We start from the raw sequence: 13,728 nt of genomic DNA, 5'->3' as shown, positions 1-13,728 counted from the left end.
AAAAGTGATGTTTTAAACAGATAATGTATTGAAATATCAAGTCTAAGCGATGTCTAAGCTGAGGTCAACAATAGCTAACCTCACTAAGTAACCGTCTGGTTTTAGAAGGCGGCAGACAATTTGTGTAAATTAATATTGTTAATAAAAGCACGGTTTAACGTCACTATGACGTAAGTTTAAACGTAAACAATCATTATCGCGGGTGTTACAATATCTCAATTGGCAACTATCGATACCAAATGTCTTAATTAAAGTTACATTAGGTATAATCGGAGACATAATTATGTGCACGATTAGAAATTATTAATATAAGACTGGAAACTTATAAATTATGTTATGTTACATTTTCGAATGAGGAAAAAGTGTCAGTAAAAAGTAAAAATATGGAAAGGAGGATTATGTCAAAAAATCTGACAGATGTGTTGTGTTTCTTTCCTGAGATGGAAAAACAGTAGGTACAACAGTGTAACTTTGTACTCTGTTGCCATCTCTGTCACGCACATAATGATAATGATAGGATTAAACGAACTTACAGGGAAGGACACTCGTCCAAGAAGTTTGCCGCCACCTTTACATGATTTCTTGCCCTAAGACAGTATTCCCATCCAAACATTTTACATTTCAGTCTTGACATCATTAATCATATTAACATAACAAAACAAGTACCTTGCCATCACAACTTTTGTCCTGTTTCCCGCACATCACCTCTCCATTCCTTTTCCCAACCTGCCTCAAAATCAGAACCACATTACTCACTATACACAACACCACACTTACACTAACACACTACGCTATACCTCACTGAGCATCGGTACCATGAATTTCCCGTTGAACCACATTTTTGACACTGCACATGATCACTCTTTAAATATTTTGGTGACACTGACTTGATTCGTTTTCGTTATCAGTGATAGTGATTGCGGTATCACCATACACGCGCTATCCGAAAGCCCGAAATCGATTTATCATTGAGTGAAAAAAAAAAAACACAATCCGCCGGAGATATTGTTTGAATTAAAAGTTTTTATCTCGGGACAAATTGAAAGAAAAATAATTACAGTTTAAATATAAAATATACTCATTTTTTTTAAGGATTCGTGCTCAATAGCTGACTTTTTAGTGCCATTTTAAAATAGCGATATACGGATCACTTACTCGGCCAAAAAGTTCAAGCGTCGACGCGTGCGTCAACTTCATCTGCGCAAGCGACTGTGCGCTGCGCACCCATAGGCGAGGCATTCTGAACTCGCGCGCAATCGCAACAAAAACGCTTCTTTTGCTATGTGGTAGATAGATGTGAGCAAGCAGGACTTAATGATGTTTGTACCTACATACTTACTCGTATGTATTATTAATATTTTTGCCTTAGTCCTCATTATGTTACTTGTTAATTAGTATCTTAGTTACTTCCAAATTATCCTTATTAGATATAATTTGTACTGGCTTTGTTCACATATGTGGTTGCGATAGTGCGTAACCTTAGTATAAGTAGTACCTGTTAGTCTAATCTAATCTAATACATATTATGTTACTACCTGTGAGTTTCTATAATTGGCTTCCTGTATCTACTAAAATTTCTATGTTAATGTCATAGCTGTTAATGTCATAGATAGATCTCCAAATAAAAAAAATAAAAACAATTTAGATTTTATAAAAAAATATTTATGAATAAAGCGTAACTTTTGTAGGTCACACTCCGTAAATGTTGAAGCAAACAGCGCGTTGATGTTATTTGCGCGTTTATTTGGATTTTGAGATGTTTAGATTTGGAATTATCGAATGTGTGGTAATGTGTAGGCGTGACACTTTACAGTTATTATCGATTAATTAGCAACTCGTAAACCGGGGGCATTCCCAGAATTTTATTAAGTTGGTTGAGTTACTAGATTTATAAACAGGATATCACGAGCCTTAGAGATTATATCTGATATATTTATTTATTTCAATCTCTCTTGATTGTTCAAAAACTGATAAGAAGGCTGCATTTTATTCACATGTGGTGCAAAGTAATCAGATGCCAATTTTGAGTTGTTTCCTTATGTTAGCTAATAGAATTTACTTTTAAACGATAATTTATAAATATATTTGAAAAATGTCAATTAGCCAATTTTTTACCGCACTCAAGGCCCGGAAAGCGACATCTATTATTGACGAAAACTCAACTATAGACCGTTTACAGTATGTGCTAACTTGTCTCAGCTGGTGCCATTTTTTCGTATTTTTTTAAACCACATCGATGGCAATCAAGCATACGGCCCGCCTGACGGTAGGCAGTCACCGTAATATGTATATACATACAATATACTTGTCATTTTACTATTGAGTATAAGTAGAGGTAGAGTCTGCGGAAAGAGAAGAGTCGTGGAATGTATGGGACCCTGATGGGACCCAATACATCACACGACTACTCATCGTATTTCTTGTATATTTTTATCGTGCGTTGCCCGCGCGTTTACTCTTATTGCCGCCATAAAGATAAATAAATACTCCTTTGCCTTACAAATGCTTTACAAAAGATTAAATACAAACTATGTATAAGCATGACTACTGACTTAGCACAAATAAATAGAAGGTTGCATACATGTACCTAATGGAATACTATAAATTTTTGTTTGTCGCTCAACTTGAAACTCCGATAAATCCATTCGACACTTTTAGGAAATATCTACCCTATTACCTTTTCTTAATACCAAAATCGCAAAAAGTGACAGTCGGATTTGTCCGAGTTTGAAGTTAAGCGACTGAATTAAACACAATCCACTTTCTTTTATAAGAGGGTATAATAACATTATGAAAAAGTAATTTTTGGTATTTTATTTTCGAGTTTCTCCGGTGTTACACTTTAAATCATCTGTAGTAGACGAAAAGGCCCATGATAACAAGTTTTAATATACGCAGTTTTCTATAAATAATACGAATAATTGATTAAGACCTTATTGCTCGACACAATTTAAAAACAAACATAAACAAGCTAATTAAGCCCTCCCATTCAACTTGAAGTCTTATTTGCATAGATATAAAGTCGATAACCTGTTATCAAAGTTCAAACATTAATATACAGTATCGGGACAGTTAACACTGATCCTGCCCTTACACAAATCGACCCCAGACGACTCCTAGATAAACTATTAATAACATTATACATACGACAATATACCTTGCCGGTATATTTTAAAGATGATAATTGTGGTACAGGGTGTTGACCCGGGGTGATATATACGCCCATTTGGTTATATCTACAGATATAGTAGTGACATAAGAAGTTCATTAGTTAGATACGTGACTAGCACGCAGTCCGTTCCATTTTCAATTCTATTGGAATGTACGCGTATCGATTAAAAATGGAATCTAATCTGTAAGACATTAAGTCCAAAATAGATTGCAAATGAAAACGCAAGTCAGTTCAAAAATACTCAAGTCACATGGCTGATTACTTCCTAATTCAGTCGTAACACGGTGGCATTAGGTCGAAACTGCAACAAATCCAATTGATTTCGTCTTAAAGCCCAGTTAAGTCGTAAAATTATTCAATGTAAATAGTACCGTAATTCAGAAACAGTAAGGTCTAGTTTAAACCGAATCGGATTAAAGTATTGATTAGCGGATTATTGTGTGTGGGATAAAGAGAACTGCTATCAGTTCAAGATTAATGAAAGCGGATTACGTTCCGATGAACACGTTTACGATAACAGCCTTGTATGACGAAACATTATCAAAAATAACGCCACCGCAATAGTGGTGTGTCATTTACTAAATTAAAACTAAGAAATCAGTTTTTTGCAAGTGATCAAATTATATTGTTGTTGTTGTTGTTATATTGTATTGTTAATTAGTTGTGACAGAAATGTTTTCAAAGGAAAGTCACAGATTAATAAGCGATTAGCTAATCAAATAATAAACATGGTAATGTTGTAACAATTATTAATAGGACAGATATTCCACAAATAGGTACCTATCATATATGAGTATGATGCAATGTGAATTAGTAACTTTGTGGGCATATTACTCACCGATATCTAAATTATAGTGTCACAAGGTCATTAGATACAAGAAGTCAATTTTATTTTACAGTTATGTGAACTATCCTTCCTACTTATGGGTACAGTATCTATAATTCTATACAGTACGCAGTATATCTATTTCATTGGCGATTTCATTCAGTAATGGATGTGTGATGCACTGCCGGTGCACACCAATCAGGTATCAGTAGTAATGTCCGCACAACCAATCAGAGCTGCGTAAAATATATCTGGGATACGCGGATGTCCAACAAAGTTAAGCCTTTATAACCCACCTGATTTTGAACTTTATTATAAAGTGATAGGGTTCAAATTTGTATAATTTCTGACACCCTTTTGCCATATAAAGGGTTAAGAACCATAGCAGGCCAACAGCGTATTACGGGTTGGCATCGCATTGCGCTGTGGCGGGTGACCATATGAAACGCGGCGGCGCGTAGCCACGCCATACAACACCGTATAAATACTATGGTGCATACTGAAATCGAAGTTGCGGTCACAACTTGCGAGCCGTAAGTGAAAAAGACGTCTTGTCTAATTCTGTAACATTCAGTTATCAAACGTCGTTATCGTAGACAGTCACCTTTCAAGTACAGTCAGCAGCAAAAGTTGCTAAGCGGGCCAGGTGTCCAAAATGATCTTGACGCGACTTCACTGTTAAGAGAATAAGAGCGTGTCAAGGTAATTTTGAACACCTCGCCCGCTTAGCAACTTCTGCTGCTGACTGTACGTCAGTAGCATAGACTACATGAGTAATTTTCATTTATGGTATCAATCGATCGGGTTTGTTTTCAGGATCAAATGTCTATTTGGGACCCATTGCATTAAAGTAACACAAAAGTCAGAAATTGTAGTCAAATGCCGACAGTCGCACTTCACTCGCGAAACGCCCTTAACAAAACGATAAATGAACGTGACGTCAAGGTCTCTGAGAGCCCATCTTGTAGTATGGACAAAACAAGAAAATTGCGTTTTTGTCGGTGAAATATTGCGTTTATGTATATAGTTGCTATACAATATTTTTTTGGATAAAATATAAGGAGTCGAATGGTACCCTTACTTTTATCGTTTTTGTAACATTTCCATATTTTATTTTAATATCCAATTATCCACATTATTGTGATAAATTGTTCATTTGCTATCTATTTTACTAGATTTTATTATAAAATTCAACATGTGTCATTAATCCCTATTGAAGTAGGTAATATGAAAACCCAGGGTGAAAAGGTATATCCATACTAAGCTTACGCACCGAAGTCCCGTGAAATGGCACTACCAATTCCGATCACTGGTGATAAATTGTTCATTTGCTATCTATTTTACTCTTGGAGGATATAATCAAACGGAGACGCCATGTCTGTAATTTTCTGTACAAAACAGTCTGCCGATTTTTGCGGGGGAGGGGAACGTCAAATGTATGCGTAACGTAAAAATAGCCATGTCAGATAAACGTCAGTCCATACATTGTGTATGACCGTTGGCCGCCTATTTTCGACAGAGGGGAAAGCCTGTTAATGGCTACTCCGTTTAGTTGTATCCTCCAAGATTTTACTAGATTTTGTTCACCTTATTCACCTTATTGTGTGTACACCTTATTCTAACGACTTAGGGACTGGGATTGGTCACTTAACTGTGCCGTGCCTACATGGTAACTATGACATTATTTCTTGTACTTAGTGACTAAGGTTACTAATCCAAACTATAATTATAGTTCTGAACATAAATGTAAGCAACTATGTGTCCTTTATTATTGAATAAAGATATTTGTATTTGTTATAAAACCCAACATGTGTCATCATCCATATTGTCGTGTACTGACCTGGTAGCCGCTCCACTGCTGCAGCAGGTGGTGGTGGCAGGCCGCGCAGGCGCGCACGGTGCCGAGCGCGTCCTTGGGCCGAGATCGCGGCGGCCGCGGGTGCTGCTCGCCGAAGATCGGGAAGTACGGCTGCTTGTTCTGGAATTATAATGTCATGTGTCAGATGTATCGTGGTTTTGAGTAGGTAAGTATACAATTAAGTGAAACAAATGAAATAACCGTTAAACCACTGACAATCCAACCTGTAGACTGAGCTTAGGCCAATTCTTTCATGAAACCGATGCTGCCAAAAATACGGGGGTGCGGGGGGACGAGGTGAGCGAATCCCGTGCCGTGATTGGTCCGTTCAAAGAGACGGACCAATCGCGGCACGGGATTGACTCGAAGATGGAGTAACGCTACCGTATGTGTGGCAGAGGGGGTAGCGCGACTATGCTATGTCTAGAGGTTGGATTGTCTGTGCCGTTAAAAAAAAAAACAACGGGTTGCACTCAGGGAGTGCCGGCAGAAGTTAATACTCAATGACCAGTCCAAAATGCACTATGTATAATTGAGGTTAACGCCATCTAGCGTTAGCGTTAATTACTTGAGACCCCTAAGCACATCACTATTAGTACTCTAATTATATTAATACCAGTTAGAGCGAAACTCACTAGATGGCATGTATAAATCAATAAAGAAAAACTCAATGACATTACATGTAACAGTTTTTCGATCAGGTCACGTGTCCGTCTTACGGTCACGTGTCCGTCTTACGCTGTCGCGAGTTTAACATTTTTTCCCCACCTCAAAAATTGCACAGCGCCGCTAGAGAAGTTTTCACTTCAAAAATGCAAGCGTATGCGAGAGCCCTCTCCAAATCCCATGAAAGCTTGACACCACTCTGCACGTCGAACGCTCCGATAGACGCTGGCCAATGTGGCCGTATCCTAACAGTGTCGAAGATTGGTTTTTCACATACGTACGGCAGCGAATTCACACGTACGGCAGCGAGTTCACTCGTATTTCGTGTCTGGGGAATTACTTTATGCTAATTTGAGGATACCGTATTGGTGGAGGCGTGTCGTACGATACGATGACGAATGTGTTAACATAATTGACAGATATCGCGTGAAATACTATAGGTAACCTAACGGCATTTTTCGTACATTAGGTGAGTTTCTTATGCTAATATGTAGCAATACAAAAAGTGTTGGTAGATATTATCTCGTTGCAATAAGGCTCTTTAATAACACCTACTAAAGTTTCATCGAATAAATTACCATCGTTTACTTTTTAAATTTGCACAAAAATTAGCAAACAAGAAGCACAGAAGCAAACATCAGGCGATCGTAACATACACGTGTCTTCATAGGTAGTCAGAAGACTCTCGTACGTTTTTAATGTCAGTTACAATCACGGGGTTAAACTGATAATGATAACATTAGGTTAAAAGTTACCGGAAACATACCAAAGCGGCTTCACTGACACGCTAAGTTGATCTAGATATCTTGTTAAATTAAATTAATAAGTGCAATTAGCCGGATTGTTCAGCTAAACGTGACCTTTGGATAACGAGTAACGGGTACTTATCTCGCGACGGAAAGAAGATTAAAATATTAAATATTTAATTTCGACAAATAACCAACCTACACAAAACTGGAATAAAAATAGATTGTTCTTCTTTATTTTATGAGACTGTATCGGCACAGTCACCTGCAATAATACGTTAGAAACGAAGGCCACAAAAATATCTGACCGATCTTCTTAGTAAAGCCATAAGAGCATGTCACATATTTTTGCGGCCTTCGATGAGTGACATACTATTGTAGGTGACTGTGCACCATTAGATTTATTTGTCTACAAATGATTTCTTGCCTTATTTTTGTGTACTGAGTAACACGATTGGACACTGATCCAATCCCCCTGTACAGTCGCCATCAGATATATCGGAGCGGCCAAGGTGCTCACAAATATCTGAACACGCACTCTAATGCCTTAACAATAAAGGCGATACTGTCTTTATCACGCTGCCAAGTAGACAACAGCGACCATCATATCTGTTGAGCAAACAAAGTGACTTCTGCCCGATCGTCCTATAGGATCCTGTTCGTTCGTCGCAAAGCCGATATCCAACAGATATCAGTACCCCTAGTGTAAATTTCATTCGACAGCGTGACGGATATACGCGTATAATGCGTTAAGTCTCATTTTGTATGGGATTTTGAACGGCGCGCCAAGCGGGACGTTTTGGAAACTCAAATTCCTATACAAAATGAGACTTGACGCAAACGCGTACGTCACGTCACGCTATCGAAAAAAAATTACTCTTACAGTACTGTTTTCTTGCCTTATTTCTATAAGTATCCAATCCACCCTTTATTTATTTATTTATTTACATAAGGAGATCCAACAGCTAACTAAATGACAATGGAATCTTAAATAGATATATAGAGCCAATTACAGGAACTCACAATTAGATATGTAATAAAAACATATACTCATACATATATCAGCAATGAACGTGACATTCGACCTTTAGGGTCGTGTTTGTCCGTCGCAAACACTAGGGTCGGAGGGCAGCCGTTATCCATCCGATATGTCTGCGGGTCCTAAGGTTCACTCATGTGACTGATAGCCCGCTACTATACTGTATGTTATCGTGGACAGAAATAACTGATCATTCGTACGCCTTATTGCAACGACATTAGGTCTATGGTCAGATAAGAGTGCTGTTAGTATTATACGTAAGTATGTAGTAAGTAGTTTTATTAAGGCCTGTTCAGAGTGCCGTCTTAGGATGCGCTTCCTCCAGAGATATGCGAGGATTCGAGGTAAGGGATTCGTGAACGAATAGAATTACAACACACTAAACTAGGTAACATAGGTAAATGACGAGAAAAGTTCTAATTGGATATCGTCCGAAGTTGGATATAGTGAATAAAAAAATCTCACTAAAGTTATCTTGGATCTATTGGTTGGATCTATCAGACAATGAAGAGTTTTTAACAAACACATCCCTCACTATGCATCCTTGCACATCTCTGGTGGATACGCAGCCTTAAAATTGTCTTACTAAGATAATCTTATAGGCACAAAAGTGCGACCTGCTTCCTTACTACTCATTCTACGGTCTATGGACTCTATGGTGATGACAAACATATTAATGAACATTTTCTAAAATGTACTTTATTACATAAGTTTAGAGTTCACATTGAATCGTGATCAAGTCTAGTGGAACATTCAATTTATTCAATTATGATCGAATTCATTAATATTTCGAATAGGGTTGCGAAATTCGTGTTTATGCGATAGCAAATATTGGGTCGTTAGAGCATATGACTTGCAAAATAAGTGATAGTAAATAAATTAATTAGATACAATATGTAACCGGATATTTGCAGTATAAAATTTACAAGTACATTATCGAGAAACGTCACACGAATGAAATTAAATAAACATGTTTTCTTCCAGAAATAAGAAACACAGATTTAAGTATTCTACGCGCTAATAGCTGTAACGCATTCAGGATGTTTGGCATGTATAGTATAAAATATACCGAATTATGGCTTTATTTTTGTCTTAGATTGCTACAAAAACCGGCCAAGTGCGAGTCAGACTCGCGCACGAAGGGTTTCGTACCATTACGCAAATGAATAAGCATTTTCTATCCTGCACAATAGTAGTATCCGGTTGTACGCTTATCACTATCAGTTGTAAAACTCAGTAGCTACCGGCTGTAACTGGTCACAGTCGCGGCTAGATTACCGTTTGTGAACTCTATTGCAACGAGATAAGGTGTATTATAATAAAACCCCACTATATAGGTCAAAGACCAAAAGTTCGCAGTCCCACCTAAATAAGCATTTCCTATCCTGCACAATAGTAGTATCCGGTTGTACGCTTATCACTATCAGTTGTAAACTTCAGTTGCGACCGGCTGTAACTGAACACAGGACATCGCGGCTAAGTACCCGTTTATGAACTCTATTGCAACGAGATTAGGTGTATTATTATATAAAACCCTACTACACATATATCATTTTAATACGGCTATGGTGTGTTGTGTTATAAAATTGAAGGGATCTCTGATTGGAAAGTACCTACTTTAAAAAGCTATAAGCGAGGTGGATAGGGGCAGCAAATCTGCATAGCCTACGGGCGGCAAATATCTAAATCCGGCACTGTATAGGTCAAAGACCAAACGTTCGCTGTCCCTCCTGAATAAGCATTTCCTAATTCCTATCCTGCACAATAGTAGTATCCGGTTGTACGCTTATCACTATCAGTTGTAAGGCTCAGCCGCAGCTGGCTTTAACTGGTCACAGGACATCGCGGCTAAGTACCCGTTTGTGAACTTTATTGCAACGAGATTAGGTGTATTTTATCCCTTGAGTGTGTTGTTATTTATACGCACACACGATGCGCCACTAGACTCTGTTTAACTGTGTTTATGTAAATTCTACTTTATTTAGACGGAGGATGGTTTAATATTGAAAGGTAAAATTTTTTGGCTGTTTTTTTTCTTGTCTTGATTTCCGTCAGTACAGTTTTATTTATCTATCGATTAATTTGTGTTAAACATTCCGATTGCGTAGTCACACAGTAACGTTACAAGTGCCCAAGCATAGAGTTTAAACAGCTTGAAGAATAGGGATGTTGACATGAATCGCGAATATATAGCATGTTATGTTTTTACCATAGCAGGGAATATTAGAACGCGGAAAATCATATTTTGCAAGTGTAAATATGCGTAATAAATGAATTAAAAGTAATCAAAAGTATTTAAAATAATGCCCAGTATCACGTGACTGCAAACGCCAATCGGAGCGCGTGACGTAATCACAGTGGAATCACCAAAGACAAGTTATAAAACCTGCCTAAGTGTCTACAGATTATCGTACCGAAACGCGATCTTGGTGCGGTGCGGCGCACGAATCGATAGTGTGTAAGGTGGTGCGTTAAGGACGCAGCTATAAGTTAGAGCGAGAAAGAAGGTCGCTGTCCGATGCGGTAGTGTGTTAAGGCTTTAAAAAAAATTGTCAGTTGCCATATAAAGAATTTAAAAAAATGACTGACAGCTGTTTGTTTAAAACGCCGTTACGTCATCAAGGTCACGTGACAGTTTGGAGCGTTTAGGCGCGAAATTTAAACACGAAACTTATTATACATGTTTTTTTATTCAAAATTAATGAATATATTTTTTTAATATTTTTTTCTGTAATTATTACGTGTCTATCTACAAAATGAAACCAGTTCCAAAAAATTGTCAACATCCCTATTGGGACATAGGCACAGAATAAATAATAGTACTAAGTACAGAAGACTCACTCTCTAACAAAACGCGTCTGTTACGATCAGCACATATATGGCCGCTAGGTGGCGACAGCGCCACGCGCGGCTTATGGCTTTCCCCAAAATTGGGGCGGAACGGATGTACTTTTAGCTACCTGTAGCAAAGCGACGAAATCGCGGAGTGAGACACGCCTGACATAGGTATAAAATGGCGTTTAGTATATTTGAATTTTTTAACCAAAAATGTATGTGGTTTGAGATGTCTAATTGAAAGTTCTTGACATCTTTTATAGCTGCCGGTGCTATTTAACGTTAACCGATTCAATTGTGTAGATGCAACATGTGTGATGATGACATTTTTAACAATATGTGCACTGTGCAGTACTTACAGCAAACCTCGTAATAGGTGAACCTTATATCTTCGCAATAAGATTTACAACATGCCAGCTGGGATGACGGTACAGATCAGTAACAATCATTGAACCATCATATAATCTGCCACGCGAATCGCTTATTAGCGATAGATCCGGGCGATTATACTAGTTTCAGTCAAAGGCTAAGTTAGATAAAACACGTGAGGTCTAAAGATAGTAAAGCTATATTGACAGTTGCACCACTATAGAAAATACTAACGACCTTACACACATGATTTGTGTGAAATACTGAGCGAGGAAAACAAAGGAAGCGATTCTATTGGTTCTTAACAAACTCATCCCTCGCAATGCATCCTCGCACATCTCTGGTAGAAACGCAGCCTATATATTATATTTAGCAAGGACTATCCGGTTCGAAGGACCAAAAATGGAGCGGCTATAAAATTCGAAGGACCCGCGCAGCCCGAAGATAACAGGGACTATGGCTATGAATAAAAAATAATACGTCAATCAACATAAAAATATGTTTCGTGTATCTATATAAAAATATAAAAGTGGAAAGATAAGGAGAAGAAGAAACGAACCATACATCTGGCGGCCGCCTCAAGACCTACAGAAGTTTCCAGGTGAGGTCGGCCCCATTAATTCCATAATATGTGACGTCCCACGGATAAAGGTACCTTATGGCCGTTGGCGCTTACTCTATTATTAACGCCGCTCCGCCGCCGCGCGCTATTATTATTGCGGCGCTATGCAACGTAAGCGCCAACTGCCATAAGGTACCTTTTGCCGTGGAACGTCACATATTAATATCATTGATAGCCATAGCCCCTCTTATCTTCGGGCTGCGCTCCTGCCGCGGGTCCTTCGAATTTTATAGCCGCTCCAATAGGTAATCAAATAACACTATCTAATAAAGTATGTATATGTCATCATATGGAACTATCCAGCCCTACCACGCATAACAGCTCGCAGGTACATAAATTGTTAAAAACTCCTTGGTAAAAGCCAGATTCTGACCTTACGAAGTCCCGGTTGAAGGGCGCACGCCTGAACCGCTCACGTGAAACTATACAGGTCACTAAATAATATGTGCAATTTTCAACTAAAAGGGTACTTATTGTCGGTTGTCAGTACGGCGTTATTTCCATAAAGCTTCAATTTGAAATCAACTTTATCGACAACCGACAACGTCACATACCAAGCTCACAATGTAACTATTATCTCAACTTTTACAATATTCGTGATACTAATTAGGTTTACTATAGTAAAAAAATAAACTAATTAAAAACGTAATCTGGAGTTATCACGAGTGCATGTTGCAACGTTGTCTTTGAGAGAAATAATAGCGATGTATATTGACTCGTAATATGAAACAACACAAGAGCAACAGTTAGTGCCATCTATCGAGAATCAGCGGAATTACGACGAGTTTGACATGTGAGTTTCGTGACGCCGCGAATGTAAATGTGTCTTCGTGCAAAATGCGGTAAAAATATTAATTAATCTAACCTTATATTCTTCCTAGTGACTTCTGTCGATCAGATAAATGCTAGGGATATTAATGGATCTGCTGTTTTTAGAAATGTTGCGTGACAATTATAAAGAACTCAATATTTTCTGAGGAGTTAGACCTATTTTTTGTTAAGAACAGGAGCGTACGAAATTGCTCGTGCTCTGCGGCCATACTTGAGTGGCGGGTTGTACGAAGGTTTTCATACTAGGCGGTCACACTAAGTATAGTGATTTTCCCTTAGGCTACTAGAGTAATATGAGTAACATTACAAAGCGTCCCGCGCTTATATTTTTCGCCGCACACCTTCTATCACACACAAGCAACGGTGGCCTAGCGGTAAGAGCGTGCGACTTGTCATCATGGGATCGATGTTCCGCACGACGGTCGTAATTTTGTAACGGATCAATGTACGATGTTTTCTTTATCGGGCGGTCACAATAATATGATACGATGATTTTTAATCGATGATCAGGAGTGTAAAAATATTAATATCTAGCCCAAATTAAACTTATTAGGCTAGGTTTCACGCAATTATCTCATTGTTTAATTAATTAAAAGTTAAAACATAATTAAAACGAATCATCACTAAATAGAAATACATGGTTATCCTACATGAAGTAACTACGATACGTCAAGTGCCATCGATATGGCGAGAAATTTGACGGATCTATGACTTTGTTTATTTTATGCATATGACAATGACAATGACAAGTTATTACTCATAAA

The 13,728-nt window shown here is 38.0% G+C and overlaps 1 protein-coding gene across 1 annotated transcript in view; it reads right to left on the bottom strand.

The window, feature by feature from the left end:
- LOC134658163 (uncharacterized) overlaps nucleotides 1-13,728 on the bottom strand; it is a 194,064-nt gene that overhangs the window by 106,854 nt on the left and 73,482 nt on the right. The window contains exon 7 of the mRNA XM_063513772.1: nucleotides 5,839-5,976. Coding sequence (XP_063369842.1) covers nucleotides 5,839-5,976 — 138 coding nt within the window. The remainder of the gene's footprint in view (nucleotides 1-5,838; nucleotides 5,977-13,728) is intronic.

The sequence above is a fragment of the Cydia amplana genome, chromosome 21, assembly GCF_948474715.1.
Source record: "Cydia amplana chromosome 21, ilCydAmpl1.1, whole genome shotgun sequence".
NCBI classification, from domain to species: Eukaryota; Metazoa; Arthropoda; class Insecta; order Lepidoptera; family Tortricidae; genus Cydia; species Cydia amplana.
Note: the sequence above shows the minus strand (reverse complement) of the source record. Positions and strands in the feature narration are given on the sequence as shown.